This window comes from Asparagus officinalis, chromosome 8 (genome assembly GCF_001876935.1).
Source record: "Asparagus officinalis chromosome 8, Aspof.V1, whole genome shotgun sequence".
NCBI lineage: Eukaryota > Viridiplantae > Streptophyta > Magnoliopsida > Asparagales > Asparagaceae > Asparagus > Asparagus officinalis.
In genome coordinates, this window is record NC_033801.1 from 444,604 (window position 1) to 463,606 (window position 19,003).

The 19,003-nt window shown below is 39.3% G+C and overlaps 1 protein-coding gene and 1 long non-coding RNA gene across 3 annotated transcripts; both read right to left on the reverse strand.

Annotated features, from left to right (window-relative positions):
* On the reverse strand, window positions 7,011-8,061 carry LOC109822689. The gene is made up of 2 exons (XR_002242221.1): window positions 7,546-8,061; window positions 7,011-7,344 (listed from the first exon to the last, which is right to left on the reverse strand). It is a non-coding gene; the product is annotated as an uncharacterized LOC109822689 (long non-coding RNA).
* Window positions 10,134-11,682, reverse strand: LOC109822663. Of its 2 annotated transcripts, XM_020388894.1 has the most exons (3): window positions 11,653-11,682; window positions 10,269-10,722; window positions 10,134-10,169 (listed from the first exon to the last, which is right to left on the reverse strand). In XM_020388894.1, exons 1-3 carry the CDS (start codon window positions 11,656-11,658, stop codon window positions 10,159-10,161), a joined length of 471 nt encoding a protein of 156 aa, XP_020244483.1. In that variant the 5' UTR covers window positions 11,659-11,682; the 3' UTR covers window positions 10,134-10,158. The 2 variants fall into 2 exon arrangements, with proteins under 2 accessions (XP_020244483.1, XP_020244482.1); XM_020388893.1 differs by lacking the exon at window positions 10,134-10,169 and having other exon boundaries at window positions 10,176-10,722.

Below are 19,003 nucleotides of genomic sequence, written 5' to 3' on the forward strand. Positions count from 1 at the left end.
AGCGCGAGCCAAAAAGCACGGTTGTTATAAATAACACCCTCGTACTATATATATTGAGTTACTTACCAAAATCTATTAATTAATTTTAAATAGCACCCCTTTCAATTCGGAACAATTATATAAACAGTTGGAGGTCTAATATAGAATTAACAAAGATTTAAGAGCCTATTCCTCCTGTCTGTTTGTATTCCCATTAATTTTACATCTGAATGGGCAATTAATCTACAGTAGAATTAATTAATGTTCCTCTTCCTCACGCAGCCATGGGGATTGGATCCTCAGTTATAGGATCCAGTAGTTATATCTAAGAAACTTTAATATTGCTAGGAGAAACTTATTAATCCCTCCCCTCTACGGAACCCACGTCTTAAAATATTAAATTTATTCAATTTCTTGGTTAATTAGTTAAATCCGATATGCTGCTTATCATTTTCCAAGGAGAAGCAAAGGCAGAATTGAATTTGATTGACAATATATCACCGCCACGGCCATCACCACAACAAATTAACAACAAACCTTGTCAAACAAAACAAAAAATATTAAATAAAAATAAAAAGGAAGCAATTTCTTCTTCTTAATCCACATTAGAAAAAAACACATGACCATCCCAGCTGAGTTAGGGCTATTTATATATAATTTCGGATCGATGACATACATGCATGCATACATACATACGTACACACACTCATACTCATCGTCATTTAACAGCTCTAAAGCAGGCGGGGAGATGGATGAGATGAAGACTGTTATGAAACTGATGGTGGTGGTGGTGTCCGCCTCCGTTGCTGTTGCTGCTGCTGCTCTCTCTATCGATCATCCCCCGGACCTGTTCGAAAGTAATCGAACCGGCAGGGAGATGACGATGGCCCCTCAAGCCATACTCCTCCTCCGCCTCCTTGAGCAGCCTGGCGAACAGCGGGTGGTTGAGGTACGCCACAGGCACAACGAACCTCTGCCGCTCCTCCCCATCCACCCCTACCCTTATCACTATGCACCCCTTGGGCGTTGTGGGCCCCGATGTCGAGCCGCCGCCGCCTGAAGAGTTTTCCTTCTTGAGGTGGGGGAGGTGGAGGTGGAAGCTCATCGATCTTAAATAGTAATTGATCTCCTGCTGCTGCTGCTGCTGCTTCTTCTTCAAGAAGAAGAGAGAAGAAGAAGAGATCGAGACCTAGAGGGCTAGACTAATTGGTGGCTAGCGAAGCGTACAAAATAAGGTTCAAACAAATTAATTAGGTTTGTTGGGGAGAGAGAGAGAGAGAGCAGTGCACAGGTTAATCTAGAGAGAGAGAGAGGAAGGCCACGGGTCGGAGCTGGAGATGGCCAAGTGGAAGAGAGTAAGGGAGGAGTCGCGGAGAGGGCTTGGGATGTTGGACATTATCGACCTCAACGCCCTGCATGCCTCCAGCTACGCTACACAACAAAACCCCATTTAATTAGCTCGCTCGCTCGCTCTACACCCTTAATTAATTTCTTGAGGGTACGGAGACACAAACGCTATTCTTGGGGATATATATATATATATATACACACAGAGACCGAGACAAAAAATTTAGGGTGGGGGGAACAAAAGAGAGAGGCTGCGCACTCTCGTATGTTAATACAAGGACTCTGCTTGTGCTGTTACTCACAACACACACACACCATGTGTATAGTTTAATCATAATAAGGAAGATTCAATAAAAGCAATATATATATATATATATATAATATTATTAATATATTATGATATATATATTATATAATTATACTATAGTATAAGCCACAGATAAGTATGGATTAATTCAATGTTTACCCACTAATCGCATCCTTCCTGCGCTTGGGCATCGATCAAATATTAACACTGCATTGCGGGAATAGTGACGGCTGACGGTCAATTTTAGTCTTTTGGCTAATTTTTCAGATATCAGCTAGCTAGCCTAGCGTCATTTTTACTAGCCATATAATTATAACCGCGCGCATATTTTTCCACTTTCTGATGCTACGTATCATTAATTTATCTCGCTATATCAATCATATCAAAATTCAAGCAGACACGGCAAGGTCGCGCTAAGAAAATCTGCTGGCGGCTTCACTAACGGTGCCTCTCGGAGCGTCCTTTTAGCTCATGCATCTAGAAGCCACGCTGCTCACACGAGTACCTGTAACGCGAGAAACAGGCTTAATTTGCTGAGACAATATTATATATAATTAACGGCAAAGGGTATATATATATATATATATATATAGCCTGGCACGCTGGCCAAGATGGGGTGGGTGTGGCACGTGCGGGGGGGAGAGACACCGCAGTCGCGCAGGTCTGGAACAGCCTGAACTTTGCTCCGAGCGCGAATGTCGCTTCCTTCTAGTTCCTGTTTTGTCCAGCACAAGTGGCCACTTAACTCGGCCCGTACGTTTCTGTGTGCATGAGACCCTTCCCTTCTTTTAATTTATAGTGTACCAAATTAAACTAGCGCAAACGGACCTTTGATATGACCTTGAATTTGTCTGCCTCCTCTCCATGGAAAAATTCCTACGATATCCTTTCCTTTTGATCTTATGGGCAGCGTTAGATGTGTTATCTCCATCATAAAATTCACAAAATATCCTATTTGAAGGTGTGAGCATCGCAAAATTTTGTGGTTGTTGTTGTTGTTGTTAAAATAGCTAGAACCCCAACAGTTAGGACAGTCAATTGTGAGGTAATCGCATACACTAGCTAGTTCTGATCCTTCCTCAGATATTGCGCATAGCAGGAGCTTCCTGCATCGAGTAGCCCTTTTGATAAAGGATTTACGATTTTTCTATGGAGTGCCCATGGGCACTCTATAAGGGAGGTGAGAGATGGAGAAAAATAAATTATGCAGAGAAATTAATGCAAATCAAGGAGGCCCATGGGCTATTCATTTCTCTTTATCTCTCTCCTCCCTTATAGAGTGCTCATAGGCGCTCTATAGAAAAACCGAAGGATTTAATTATTTGGGTTTTTGATCAAATTTCTTGCCTCCCACATCTAAGTTATCATAATCACATCTCAAGGTGTAGGTATAGTCCCAAGTGAGGTAGGTCCAAAAAATTATATGGAGTGTAATAAAAAAAAATTGTCCTAATTTATTACGGTTCAGTTGATTCAAAAGTTAATTTATTCTGTAATTTTGAATAGTCTGGGCCGTATGGGCCCATACGTCAATGTTGTTAGGGTGTTGCTACAGGGACCCCAAAAAAGAGGACCCCTGTGGGACAAGTGAGGTGTCACCCTCTGGTGGGGTGATTTACTGTTCATGAACAGTAAATCACCCCCACCAGGGGGTGACACCTCACCTGTCCCCTCAGGGTCCCTTTTTTTGGGGTCCCTGAGGCATTAATCATGTTTTTAATATACCCTGACTAATTAATTCTAGACCAAAAAGGATGACTCTAATCAAATTAGCCAAACATGAAGGTCTTATCGAACGTCAATATTGACTGTTATATATATATATATATATAAAGGAAAAAACTACGGAAAAGCAGTTAATTTAGAATTGGGTTATTATTACGGCTCCAAACGTGCCAAGAAAAAGATCAAAGCCAATCCAAGCGTACGTACCAGCTAGATTCAGGGTTGAACTGTGAAATCAATCCATCAAAATCAAAGTTGCAACTTGCGAACCAACTTTGTTTGTCCCGACACAACTTGCAATGTCAAAAAGATTCGTCAAGGACCACCGATCTACTATCTTAATTAACCCTCGCAAGCATGGACCACTACACTAGACTTGGGTCCATAACTAATTTGGACTTATTCAAAAAATGAGGTCCAAATTAGACACGATCGGGAGAAATATCCAACGGCGGGATGCTATATAGCTTCTAGCTACATAGTTTGAGTGAATTCAGAGGTCCACAGGCTCAAGAGGACTGAGAAAATCTCTTCCGGAATAAACACTTAAATCCTCTTATTTCTCGTTATTTAATTGATCGAAGAAACAGTACGTTTGTGAAGAAGGATTGTGATTTTTTTTCAGAGAAAAATGATTTCGAATAAAGACGTACAGGACATCACATGACAAATTAATTAATTAGAAGGAACAATTTCCAAAAAATAACAAATTTATAAATTTCCTCAAGAATGACAAAAATTAATTACCGTCAGAAAAAGGCTAAAAACAAGAGTAACAACTTGCTAGTCCTTTATTACAAGTTGATCAATACATGGCCACCAAATTGTGGCTCTTGAGTTTGACTGTGATCTCGCCGCACCAACATATATTTTATAAAGAAAAATTCTTTAAGGACCCAAAATATGGGACCAATAGGGGGGACAAGTGAGGTGTCCCTCTTCTATTGGATAATGAGTTGGTCATCATTAATGATGGCCAACTCATTATCCAATAGAAGGGGGACACCTCACTTGTCCCCTTTATTGGTCACATATTTTGAGTCCCTGTAGCAAAGCTCTTTTATAAATTTCCGCACCATATCGTTGTCGTTGCCTTGCCTTATCTTTACTAAAATTTTTACCCTTTCCCCATCAAAAAAGAAAAGAAAAGAGAAAATTTATCATGTTTCGTTGCTTCACGTCGTTCTTGGGCCATAGAAAGTATTGGGCTTTCCGGCCCCCGCGAGAAAGATAAGAGTTTCTCTTGGATTTCGTTTCATTTGCATTTCGGGCCGGGAGCCCAAATTCAGGTCAACACTATTTCAGCTCCTCAGCAGCTATATTTCATCATGTTATTATATTATAATATAAATATCCAGAGGTTTCCCATAAACTAGAGTACATAAAACTGAAGATAAGGGACATCAAATTAATTAAGCCAGTGAAATCATATCATATAACAAGCGATTAGTAGTTACGATTCCTGATGAGGAAAACATGAATTTCAATACACCAATAATATGCTTAATTACGTACGTACCATCATCACATAAATCCGATTTAGGTACGTTCAGACGATGTATAACATCTCATTATGTTACACTAGTGGGTGGATCCTACATGCATAACATCTCTTTTTCCCTTCTCTCAACCAACGTAAGAAAAGGAAATCAAACACGTTCACTGGGTGTGTTGGTACGTGTTTTGATTTCCTTTTCTTAATTCCTCAGCCAACCAAACAACCCCTAATAGGAAAGAAAAAGAGTATGTATGAGAAAGTTGAACACCCTGTATATATTTACAGAACACTTATCAACTGGCCGGATCACGAGTGTTGCCAGCTTGCCACAATTTAGTCCCAGCTGATGAGCTTTTTGTTGTCCCGCAGGGTTGTCTACAGCCTAACACCATGTCTATGCTACTTGAATTGCCCCTCTAGCTAGCTAACTAACTAGGGATATGTAGTATATATATATATAGCCATGAGAAAACAAGTATATATGAAACCGATCGAGGACTCTCTCGTAAACTGACGCGTGAGATGAAAAGCCAAAAAGTCACCCAATATATCGGTGAACAAGTCAACGCAGCTGGATGCTCGCTTTACATAATATATAGTTGAGTCGATAATAATCCAGTGATTTACATTCGAACAGCATGACACAAGGTACGCGGTAGCTAAAATTAATCAGCCAAGTACAGGAATTTAGGGCAAAAGATAGAACGTTCTGTGTCACTTCCAATTATAAGCGCAATCAACAAAAAGGGGAGGGGAAATTTAATTGAAAACACAGCGAAAGGGAATAACATGAAGGGACGATCGAAAAAGATTGTGGCATACTTTAATTATTAGGCCACTCTTGAATCTTTTTTTTTCTTTCCCTTCTTCTTTTTCAAGCATGATGCTTTTGCATCTTAAATTAACAGTCAAACTGAAGGAGGTATTAATTAGAAAGCTCAATTAATTAGTGCTTAATTAGAGCCATGGCTTGATCATCCATCCATCGTTTCACAGAAGCAGCTAGAGGAGGCCTCCATGCGAGTTTCTAGTTTATTAGTATCACCCCTAGATCCATCCATCTTGTATTCACACATTAATTTGTACAATAACTATATATTGGATGCTAACAATAAAATCAAAACCCTAACCCTAGCAACGGTCTAAATACAAAAACAATGGGCATATCAGCACTCTTATCTCTGAAGCAGTACGTACATATATATGCGCATATATATTTACAATGATACAACTCGCACCTGTCTCCAACCAAACCCTAATGCCTAACCATGATCTGAATGGTCCTTCAGTGTATTTTCTTGTATCAAATCAATCTGCCGTGCCTCTCAGCTTGAAGAGATGATGACAGGGGGAGCTAAAATTAGATGGAGCTAACTGGTAGACTTTTTTTTTGATATCGTTGTACATTAATTAACCGCACAAATTAATAAACGGAAAGTACCATTCACATTAATTGTCTTCTCCATGCTAATTAGTGCCATGTACAGATCTAAAAGGGCACGACAACCAAAGTTGAGTTTTCATAGGGAACTGTATCAGCTTGCTTACAAATTAAGTAAAGGACCAATGTATCAGAGAGAAAGAAACACTTGATGCGGATTCAGATTTGTTATTTTCGACAAAAAGATGTCAGTACCGAGAGAAATGCTTGATATATGGTTCATTATTTATATTATTAATCCAATAGTAAAACAGCAAGATGCTTGAATATATCAAGAAGCCAAGAATATTGTTTATGCTTCCCCAGACTAGTATGTTGTAACATTAAACAACCTATTCCTCCATCCATCATCAATGCAGGCTGCAGCTAATTAAAAGCTATGGAGAGCAGTGAGAGAGAGAAAGAGATATACAGCATATATATATCTATATATGTGTGTGAAGAATCCTAACAAGCACAAGAGTTGAGATTTTACAGTGACAATATTATATGTTTATTGATTAAATTTTAAAATCACACACTTAAAAGATTTGTTATATATTTCCAATAGACCTGTTATATATTAAAGAAGTTTAGCTAGATTCAACAATTCCAATAAGTGATCCGAAGTGTTAATCATCATCATCAAATGACAATATATATAATATATCAAAGATGAGAGATAAGAGAAGTATAGATCTAAGATACTGCATGAAAATTCATGAGGACCCAAGTGTTCAATTAATGGTTGTATGATTAGAATTACCATGGATCATACATAAACCGATGGAACATAAATAATCTAAAAAGAAGAAGAAGAAGAAGAAGAAGAAGATCATACATAAACCGATAGAACATAAAATAATCTAAAGAAGAAGAAGAAGAAGAAGAAGAAACAAAATAAACAGAGAATTGGTTGTTTAATGATAAAACCCTAGTACAAGGCAGTATAATGATGAAAAAACTATCCCCCATTTCTCTGGTGTCAGTAGCAGCATCTGATGGGAAAAGAGACTCTGATAGAGACGTTTAAAGGAAACCCTAATCATTACTCCAATCTGATTAGCCCTCGTAATCACAAGTCATCGCAATATCATCAATCACAAAAATGGGCATCAAGGATTCAACCATATTAAACAAAATGTTAGTAGTAGCAGCAGAAATAATTAAACACAATCATAATAATGGATCAAACCCTAAAATAAAACAGTAGCAAGAGTAGATCTGAAAACAGTAAGAAGAGTACTAGATCTGAAGAGATCGACTTACCAAATATATATAAGATCTGTGAGTGAGAGGGAGAGGGAGGGAGAGATGACTGAGAAGTAGAAGATGAAGGTGAAGGAAGCTGTGATTGAGGGGAATGAAGCCTGGTCCGAGATCTGATCACATCACGGCTCAATCACCGAACAGATCTATGTACAATCGATCATCATTAGCTAATGATGATAGATGGCAGATGAGCCTCGAGCCAGACAACATTCCCCTCAAAGAAAAAGCTCCCTCTCTTTCCTTTTTTTTTTCTTTTCTTTCTTCCTTTCTTCCGCCTTGGCCTGCTAATGAATTTGTTTCTGAGTTCCTTTGCTGATCGATGAATCTGTTGGTGCTCTTATTAAGGAGAAGGAAGAAGGAAGGAAACATCCCCCAAGAGATCGGGCTCCTTTCAAGGGTGTGTGTTGCAGAGACAAATATAAAAGAGATGGAGAAAGAGGGAGGTGATGATGAATGAAATGATTACAGTAGAGAGAGAGAGAGACAGAGAGAGAGAGAGAGAGAGAGAGAGAGAACAAATTAAAGAGGGTAGCTTAGTTAGCTAGGGCTTGGCTGAGAGGGTGCTAAAATCTACAGCATTTAATAGGGAGGGGATGGATTGGTGAGGGTCGGAAATCAATTCAATTTTCAATCCGATTCAATTTGATACTGTACTGCATAGAAGGAGACGAACCAACTAAAATAAAATAAAATAAATCAAAGAGCGCTACAGCTGGGCTCTCAAAGTCTCAGAAATGACTACGATATATATATCTCTTTTTATACGCGGGCTGGAAAATTTTACTGTCAAGTAGCTAGATCGAGAATGTGATATCGTAAGACTTTAGCCGTTGGATTGTATCACAAGGGCTGAGCTGAGTTGGAGATAGAGAGGAATCGGAGGAGGAAGGAAACCCTAGCTAGCGAGCAGTTCGATCTCTTTGGAAGTAACAAGAAGAGATGGGGGAGTTGTTGAGATGAACGCGCGTCCCAATAACAGAATGACTGACTCATTCACAAGCCTACCACTCTCTCTCTCTCTCTCTCTCTCTCTCTCTCCCCCCGAGAATTAACTAGTGTTTTCCGTTTGTTCTCACTTTTGTTTTGAGCATTAATTAACTAGTGTTTCCGAGCATTAATTCACCCAGTTGTTAGGGTCTCCAACTTCACACTAGCTAGCTGGGTATCCTGCTCAATGAATGAATTGCGGATCAGATGCAATTTCGAATGCTTAATTTCCTTTTCCTAGTTTACTTTAGGTCGTGTTTGGTTTGGTTACACCTTTGATTTCAGCCAACTTTTCCCCGGAACATTAGCACACAGCATATACTATAGGAAACCCCATTTCCGAGGTTTTGGAGCGCGAACAAAAATGAAAATGCCACGGGTTGTTTTGGGCTTCTCCAGAAATAAATTAGGTTTTCTTAAATTGGTGATGTTTCCTATTCTTTTGGTCCCTTGCAATTTGAAGATTGAGAAACAAACAAAAATTTTCACAATTTTAGGAATCCTACCAAAAACCTCAGAAATGATATTTTGACGCGGAAATGGGGTTATTTATGAAAATGGACCAAATGGGCCCAAATGAATGTAGACGTTGGCAAAAAGTTGGACTCAAAATCTAATCCTACTCCACGACTTAATATAGATATTTAGGATCAACTTTAGAATAAGAAATGAATTAAATAAATTTTGAAGATAAAGGTATCACTGGTGGAAAAACAGGCATCGTTGACGGGCATTCCCGTCAGGAATGCTTAAAATCCCGTCAGCGATACTTATCGCTGACGGCATCCCGTCAAGGATATGCCGTCAGCGATAGTCCCGTCAGGGAAGAAGTATCGCTGACGGGGCCCCGTCAGTAATACTTATTACTGACGGGAACAACGCTGGCGGCCAAAGCCGTCAGTGAAAATGAAGCATCGCTGACGGGGATCCCGTCAGCGATGTTATGTACATCGCTGACGGGATCCCCGTCAGTGATACCTATTGCTGACGGGCCCCCGTCAGCGATTATATTACTAGCTTAAAAAAAATTAGCTGATAAATCAGTTCCCCTTCCCTATACATTCCATAACAAATATCCCTGTACAAATCTGCAAACAAATATCCCTGTACAAATCTGCAAACAAATATCCCTGTACATTCCATAACAAATATCCTTGTACATTCCATAACAAATATCCCTGTACATTCAATCAATTCCATGTACATTATATATACAAATATCAATTCCCTGTACAATATGCAAACAACGACATTTCTTGCATATTCCAAAACATCTCGAAATATATGCAATCCAAATTTCACAAACATCTCTCATTCAATCAATTTTCACAAATATTCGAAATATGTACATTCAATTTTCACAATAAGTTCTAAATCCATAAAAATTTCCACAACAAACCATACACGCATATCTTAAGTTCTAAATCCACAAAAAATCCCATAACAAACATGTACACACATATCATAAGTTCTAAATCCACAAAATTTTCCACAATAATACACGCATATCATAATACACGGGTTTAGGATATAACTCACTAAGATAGGTCATCCGCCCTATCCATGTCATCGTCCGCGGCGCCACTAGCGTCTCCATTCCTACGACTCGTGCTCCCAATAGCATCATCTCCACTCTAACAACAAAATAATTTAAATTTAGAATCACATAATATTGTGTGTAATCATGTTTTACATATATAATAAGTATACCTGTCTGCTACTCTCTCCACTACCAGTAAATGCCTTTTGAGTGGCCAAGAAGTTCATAATCTGGCTTTGCACCCGAGTAGGAACCCGCCTTCTACAAGATTTCATTATTTGCCTAGAAACCATCGCAAAAGTAGCAGTAGGCTGGATCACTCGCATAAGCTCCTCTTGAATATCCTCCCACATCTCCTCGGGAATCTGACCATCTAACATATTCATCACAGAGGAAACAAGCTGCATCGCCTGCTGAGTGCAATCCTCCTGCGGCATGTAAGAGGGCCCCGATGGCATAGTCGAGGGTGTGGAAATCGGCGGAGGCTGGAATTGTGTAGACACCCTCTGAGCTCCAACTCCCATCCACCTGGTCCTCCCTTTTTTGGGAAGTCCACAAACTAAATGGCTCACATTATAATTCTGCTCTCTAGTCAGGGGCTCTTGGCTCTGTGCAACAACCTCAGAATATGTGTTTTCCAGAGCTTCCTAAAAGACAAAAAAATAAATTTAAGAATTGGCCTGATCCTATGTGAATATATAAATGAAAATGATAAGTTGCACAAGTCTTTTGACCAAATGTTGTGGATATTCTGCAATCATTAGCTAGATAGGGGCAAACATCCAATGATTGTTGTGTAACAGACTTTTTCTGCTCTTTATACTTGATGTTAAACTGTTAATCATCTTTTTGAAATTTGTGTTTAGATCACAACTCTTTTCTGAAATAATGAAGATGTTAACAATTGCTTCTTGTGACGAGGAAGGACAATGTCACTAAGAAATCGTTTCAATATCTACAAAGACAAAGGGGAAATTATTGTTAAATTTGCAAGTACAGTCACTATAAATTTAGCACTTGCGAATGCCAGTAATTGTTAGGCAAAGAGTTTGGAGATGAGTGGCAAATGTAGGTTAGATAATTAATCATCGTGATGTATGAGTATGAACCAACACGAGTCCTTTAAGTCTCTATCTCGCACGTGCAGTGTTTCGTTCGTCGCTACTTGCCTAGGTAATGGATTGATTAACTTTATAACATCCTCACATGTAAAGCAATATACGTGATAATGTGGAGATAATGTTTGTTTGGCACAAAGGATATATGTCTAGGTTTATAATAATAGAGACATAACAGGATGGATTACTCCTAGGGTGTGTTTGTCCATCGAGCCTGATTTTGTAATATGTCACTAATATCTCCATTTTTGTGCAATAAATAGGTTCAGATTGATGGATTCATGGTTCTGGTGCAGCATGTAATCAGATCATATATATGACTATGAATCTTATTCTTTTTTTTATATATCTTCCTTAACACATTCACACATATAATTCATGTATGATAATTAAGATGACCAAAAAGACGAGTGCAAACAATAAATTCCCAACAAAAAAAACAGACGATAATTAGTTAACCTGCATTTTCTTGGCCAATTCTAGCTTTTGTTTCCTACTCTCATCGTCATCGTACCCCTTCTTAAATTGAACCATCGTCCTCCTGTGCAGTTCTGGTAGCGGGATAAAGAGAGCGTTCTGAGATTTAAAAATATATTTATTAGTTTTATTTATCAAATATTCTATGAAGCAGAGAGAATATATATAGAAGATGAAAAGACTTTATTTACCGTTGTCCTACAAAATTGATCCTCAATCTGGGCAAATGAAGTAGTCCCCGTATGATGATCATAATCTTTCTTCCATCGATTTTGTTTATTTCTCTGGCATTTTTTCTTCAACATGAACAAAGAGAAGTTTAGTACAAGCTATAATATATAATGAAATATATCACTAGCTTCGTATAAATAACTTGATGATAATTAACTACTATACATATTTACCCGGTGCTCCTCTTGGCCCCACAATACTATAAGTGCAGCTAAGTGCTCAGGCTCAACCCTCTTATCTCGTTTGTATATCCTCTCCCAGTTGTGAGTGAAACAATCAACACATTTCTTCTTTAACTCATGTCTCCACTCCCGAAGAGAATGCTTGAACTTTCCCGTGTATCCAAATAAAAATTCCCACCCTACGGGATTGTCTTCGATGTTGAAATATCTCTAAAAAATAAAATATAGTTAAGCATGGACAATAATTGACAGAATTGAAAAAAAATTATGCTAAATAGAAGAATTTACCCAACAATCTCGATATATACTCTCCAGGACATGAAATGGCTGCTCCTCAGCCTCGTAATAAGGATTCACATTATCACTCCTCCGTATCAAGCATCCAAGGTATGAGCTAAAGTTATTAGCCCATTGTCCGGTTGGAATCCCATTGTGTCCCCATCTCACAATTGCGCGAAAACCATCCGGGGGTAACTTCTTTTTAAAGTCACTTCCTTGGCGTCCTTTTTTCTGGTAAAGTTTTTCGCCTACAACAAAGAAAAAAAATAATAGATATATCAATACTTTTATTTAATCCCTCTTAAGCTCTTAGAATTTACCAAAAAAGGAAGAAGAAAAATATTAAGGAAAAGAAAAACCTGAGAATATTATGTTTATTAGATATGGATACAATTACGTAGACAGTCAACATATGGATTGTGACAAATGGATTGTGACAAATGGATTGAGTATAAGTAATTACACGCATGATTAATCTAACAGTTGAGGCTCAGCTTATACAAGGATTAAGTGCTCCAACTCTCCCTAAAAAGTTGTTAGCCTCTGATAGCTTTTTGTCTTGACAGCTGGTGATACTTTGTTATTTTGCAAAGTTAAGCTTGTAACATCAATTTGTTATACATAAAGTTTACCAAAAGTTTGCCTAAAGCTCAATTTTTTTACTAGAAGATAACATTGTTTTATAACATCAATTTGTTGTGTGCATGAACTATGTGGAGGGGACTTTTCCTAAGTTAGAATTTCATTACCTTCTATTTAATCAGAATTTAAATGCAAAGGAAAAAGTTCAAAAGTTATACACTTTTTCAAACATTAGATATATGTTTAATCTCAACGCCACTTGCAAGCATTAATTCAGCTGAGTTGTTCTATGATTAATCATCCAAGTAATACACAGAATCAAGACACCCATCACTAAATAATAGACCCAGAATGAAATTTTTTGATCTAACTCACCAAATCTTTGTCTGATTTCATTTTTTGCATCAGATAAAATCTCATTAATCTGCGGGCCCCATTCATCCAATCGTTTTTTCGCAAGCATGTATTTTTCTGTATGCTTGAGTCTGTACCCCTCTGCGCATGCTGGTAAAGGCCCGCGCTCAATCCCGGTAATATATGCTCGAAGTAGCACAGGAGGATCTGCATATAATGGTACGGTAATGGGCTCTTCCTCACCCTCACCTAAAAGAAATAAATTATCATTGTGCATATATCATGAATAAAAATACTTAAGTTAAACTAAGATATACCTGACATCTCTCCTGAACTCACTGGGGTTAGCTTCGAATAACCTCCTGTTAATGTTTTTAGACATCTGCAAGTTGAATAAACATACAAATTTATATCGTCCAAAAAGGTAATTGAGATACATCGTAGTGATATTAAAGTTTTTATTTTACAATTTGCAAACTAAAAAAAGTTACATGAAGACCTGATTACAAATAATTGTTGTTTAGCTCCTATTAATGTCTGTGATAATATTTATAATGTCTGTCCGAGTTCTTGGAGCATCTGTATCAAACACTATGTTTTGAGGGTACGAGAATTCATCGATCGCTGTATTTGGCTTATTGAAGTTGTTTATATAGCTAAGGCTAAGCATATATGACAAGAGAATATAGAGATGTGATTATGGAGAAGTTGTTTATATAGCTAAGGCTAAGCATATATGACAAGAGAATATAGAGATGTGATTATGGAGAAAAATAATACACAAAACACAGGTTAGACAAGCATATATGACAAGAGAATATAGAGATGTGATTATGGAGAAAAATAATACACAAAACACAGGTTAGACAAAGCTGATCAATGTAAATGACATTCTTATTCGCAATCAACCATTTTCTCCTCATTAATTCTGCAAAACCCTTTTCATCCAAAAACATCAAAATGCCCAAGCAGAATGCATTATAACAACATGATTACTCTCTCCTCAATTAGGAGATTGCTAAAATTGCAGACCGCACAGTCAACATATAAACGTTTAAAAAAATTAAAATAATTGCAAGGAGATCAGATGGTAGTGCATGATTCAATTAATCATCATCTGGAATATAGAAAATGTATATGGAATTGGTAACATCACGCCTCCCTTTCAATTTCAATACAAAAAGGTTTTATATTTTGAGGGGAAAAAACAAAGTTTGATTTTTCTGCACTGAATGGCAACACTTCATTCCATCTGTTCAAGTGCCCAGGATAAAACATCCAACCAGGGCAAAGGAACCCGGAACACTTGAACAAAAGTCACAGCTTTCTCCCACAGTTGGGGGTTGAAAGAACAAGTGAAAAAGAGGTGTTTCTAGAGAGATCATCCATAATAATACCGAAGTTCTTATGTTTAGATTTAGTAGACAATCTATCCTTTATTTTCTTTTGTTTTCTTCTGATTTGTGGACTTGTTGTCGGTCACTGGACCAAAATGTGTCTTTCTTGTGATTTAGAGAGATCAAGAGAGAGATTGGATCTTACCTGAGAGAGAGATCGGGATCCTTAGAGTAGGCTCGCGGGGGCTGAGAGTACACCGAAACCAATTAGGGGAGCCGTCGATTTTGGGAGGAGGAAGAGTCTTGGATGAAGGGGAGCTTTCGATTTGGTATTGCTCGGCGGCAGCGGTGTCGTGCCGGAGTAAGGGGGCTCGCGCCGGAGGAAGGGGGGCTGGGGTCTCGCGCAGCGATGTTTACATCGCTGACGGCAACCAAGCAGTTGTGACGGCAACATCACTGACGGTGATTCCCGTCAGCGATGTAAACAACACTGACGGGAATTTCCCGTCAGTGATGTTGCCGTCAGCGAAAGCCACATTTCTACTAGTGTATGAAATGGATGGAGCAATCTACCCTAATCCTAATCCATTGTAGGGAGGCAGGATATTTGGAAGGAGTGCTTGTTTCTCCATGAAAAAGATGAAATAGAGAAAGAAGAGGTGATTTCTGCCGTTTCTGAGTGTTGTTTCTCTAAAAAATCTACTTCCAATACTTCCTAAGACGCTAATATATATGGCACTTGTGGACGCGGGGAGGGCCCACCCACGTGGGCATCTGCCCACGAGCAGACAAGCGCCGCCTGCTTTCCTTGCGCGCGCACGAGAGCTCGAGGTGGGATTTTTCCCGCGGAATTTTTTTCCTTCCCGCGCGCGCGCCTGTGTTCCCGCCGTGTGAGCCCGCCACTTCTTCAGTTTTCTCCCCCTTTGGTTTCCTATAAATAGTGAAGGGGTGGAGGTGTTTTAGTGTGGGGAAAAATTAGTGTGGATAAAATACTAAGTGGGTTGTGTGAGTTTCTTTGAGAGAAAAGAAAAGAGAGAGTTGAGATAAAACTTGTAATAAGTTTGGTATTCTCCTCATAGTGAAAACCCCCTCCCGTGGACGTAGGCTAATTAGCCGAACCACGTAAATCTCGTGTATTTACTGTTTTCTGAGTTGTTGGCTATTGCTTGTAGGATCCCTCAAAATTCGGTCTTGCGCTGATGAGAGGAAGAGTGGATATCTCACTTCGCTGAGATATTTCGCTACTGAGTCTGGGTTTCCTTCGCGAAACACAAATATCGAGGTTGACTTGTGCTTTTGTGACAACAAAAGCCAGAGCTCTCTCTCAGGACATATCGCTTCCGCGGCGGTGGGCGTGACTTTGGCCCAACAGCACTATATGTCATCCTTATAATCCCTTTAAGATTTGGGTGCTTTAGAAAATCCCCTCATATGTTTTCAAAATTGTCAACTAACCCCCTATAATCAAAATATTCTTTTCAGATTGACACTCTCTTTTTTAATCATTTTCAGATTGACACTCTAGTTATTAAATAAATAAAAATAAAATGAATATAGATAAATTAGTTAAATCCCTAAATTTGACTAACGTTGTTGATGTTGATAATCAAACAGATAATATAATGAGGGTGATGTTGTTTAAGGGGCCGCTAACTTCTCCGAATATCTGATTTTGAGTTAAGTAGCTTCAACCTGCACAAATAGCAATTCGTGAGAGGACGGGGACTAGTTCCCCCATTATTCCTCTAACAATCAAGTCAGTTGATGGACTTGAGTGGGATGATGAACAATGTGAGTTCTATAGTGTAGTGCAATAGAATTCTCAAAGATTTGATATTTAGAACAATACCTCTATTTATAGTGGTGGAAAAAGGGTAGAATGGTAATCTCGGCCTAGTACAGGATGACGACAAACGAGTATGGCCTGGTGGATACATCAGCACTTACTTTACAGGTGTCGGTCGACGAGTGGAGGAGAGGTCACCTCAACATTTAATGTGACGCGGTTGGGGGCATGACGGTGACGACCTGGTTTGATGAGTCATGAAGACTATCGGGGCTAGAGGCATGATGACACCTGCAAAACATTAAATATGACGTCGATGCGTTGTTAGCAGGGGAGGCTCGAGGTTAAAATCATCATTTGGCTTGGCCAAGAAGTAACGACTTTCGAGTCGACCTCGCGAGGTGTCAAATAACTGGTCGAGTGGGCTCGTAGGGAGTCGTGTTCGACAGGAGAACCGATTAGTATCGCTCTTCGAGTCGACCTAAGGAGATGTTGACTAGGTGAGTCGGTTAAGTTGGGATTCTTAGTAATCCTGACCATCAATTTGATTTGAACGATGCATGTACGGGGACATATGTCTGTTACGTTGCTGACAAAGGGCCGTACTTTGGCAACTGACAACACTATAAAAGTTAGCACATTTCGCTTAGAGTCGGCTTGGTATGAGTCCGAGTGAAATGAGGGTAGCATTGGACGGATATGAGTGTGCATTAAATGAGGGAATTGAAAAAGTCTTTTCAGGTTTGATGTGGCTAATGTCACCACACATTCCTTTTTTTTCTTTTGTATGCTTGTAGCTTTGTTCTGATTGAGAGAATAAGTATTGACTGTTGTAAGTCAGTCATGTTGTAACGACTCGAGTGTTGAGGGGTCGGGACGACTGGCTCGTTTTACGCCTTTTGTTGGCGAGATGTCCGGGTCTTTTGTCAAGGAAGACCGGCAAGTTGAAGTGTGTTGGACTTAATGAGGACGTCTAGGTCTTTTTGGCAAATGACAATCCGGATGTTGGGTGCCTAGGTCTTAAAGATGACTTCTAGATCTTTTCGACAAATAACAATCCGACGGTTAGGTGCCTAGGTCTTAATATACGTGTCAAATCTATTGATGGTCTTCAGAAGGCGGGGGGACAGCGGAAGTAGCTTGTTGGGGTTGTGGAAGCCGCCTGAGGAGCTCGCTAGTGAATGTAGCAAGTTGCTGTTGGAGGGATTGAGAGATTTGTTGAGCCGTTTCTTCAAGCTGAGCTTGAGTAATGTAGCTCTAGTGTGGTTCTTCAGGGTGATCAGACTGGTCAGCCATATGCTCAGAACCAGACATACTTGCTCAAAAAAGGTAAGAGGCCCACGGTGGGTGCCAATCTGTTGATGTTGATAATCAAACATATAATATAATGGGGTGAGGTTGATTAGGGGCTCGCTAGCTTCTCTGAATATCTGATTTTGAGTTGAGTATCTTCAGCCTGCACAAATAACAATTCATGAGAGGACGGATACTAGTTCCCCCGTTGTTCCTCCGACGATCAAGTCAGTTGGTGGACTTGAGTGGGAAAATAATAAACCGTGTGAGTTCTATAGTGTAGTGTAGTGAAATTCTCAGAGATTGCTTGCCTAGAAAATTTCTCCCCCTGATATTTAGAGTAGTATCTCTATATATATAGTTGTGGAAAAAGGGTAGAATGGTAATATTAGCCGAGCACAAGATGGCAGCAAACGAGTACGATTTGGCGGCTACGTCATCACCTACTTTACAGGTGTCGGTCGACGAGTAGAGGAAAGGTCACCTCAGCATTTAATATGACGTGATCGAGGGCATGGGTGGTGGCGACGTAGTTCAATGAGTCATGAAGACTATTGGGGCTAGACGCATGATGGTGTCTGCCAAGCATTAAATGTGACGTCGACACATTGTAAGCGTGTGGGGCTAGCTTAAGGTTGAAGTCGTCCTTCGGCTTGGCCGAGAAGTAACGTCTTTCGAGTCGACCCCGCGAGGCGTCGAATAACTAGTCGAGTGAACTCGTCGCGATTCGTCTTCGACAAGAGAATCGACAAGTACCGTCATTCGAGTCGACCTAAGGAGATGTCGACTCGGCTAGTCGGTTAAGTCGGGATCCTTGGTGGTCCTGATTGTCAATTTGATTTGAGCGGTGCATGTAGGGGGACACCTATCGCAAAGAGACATACTTTTGGCGATTGAGAACACCATCACAAACGTTAATGTTTTTTGTTTTTTGAAATACCTTTAAAATTATTAAGAAGAACGTAGAATGAACTATCCATCACTGGCATTTTTGTGAGCACTTGAGCGCGAATGATTTTAACATGTATACAGTCTAATCCAATGGTGTTAGTTTGGGGTTACCTGATGAAACATGTGGTAAGTGCTTAAGTGTCAGTTCTAAAATTTAGGTTGGGGTGTTTTGTGATATTTAATTACCCTGAAAACCAAACTTCAAGCTACGTGATTAATTAGAAGCGTATGTGTATGTTTGGGTAGGGGTTTAAAACGCAAAATGATGAATACTAAAAAAATGATTAAAAATAACGAATAACCAATATTTCAGTTATATGTATTTTGCTTCTTCATGT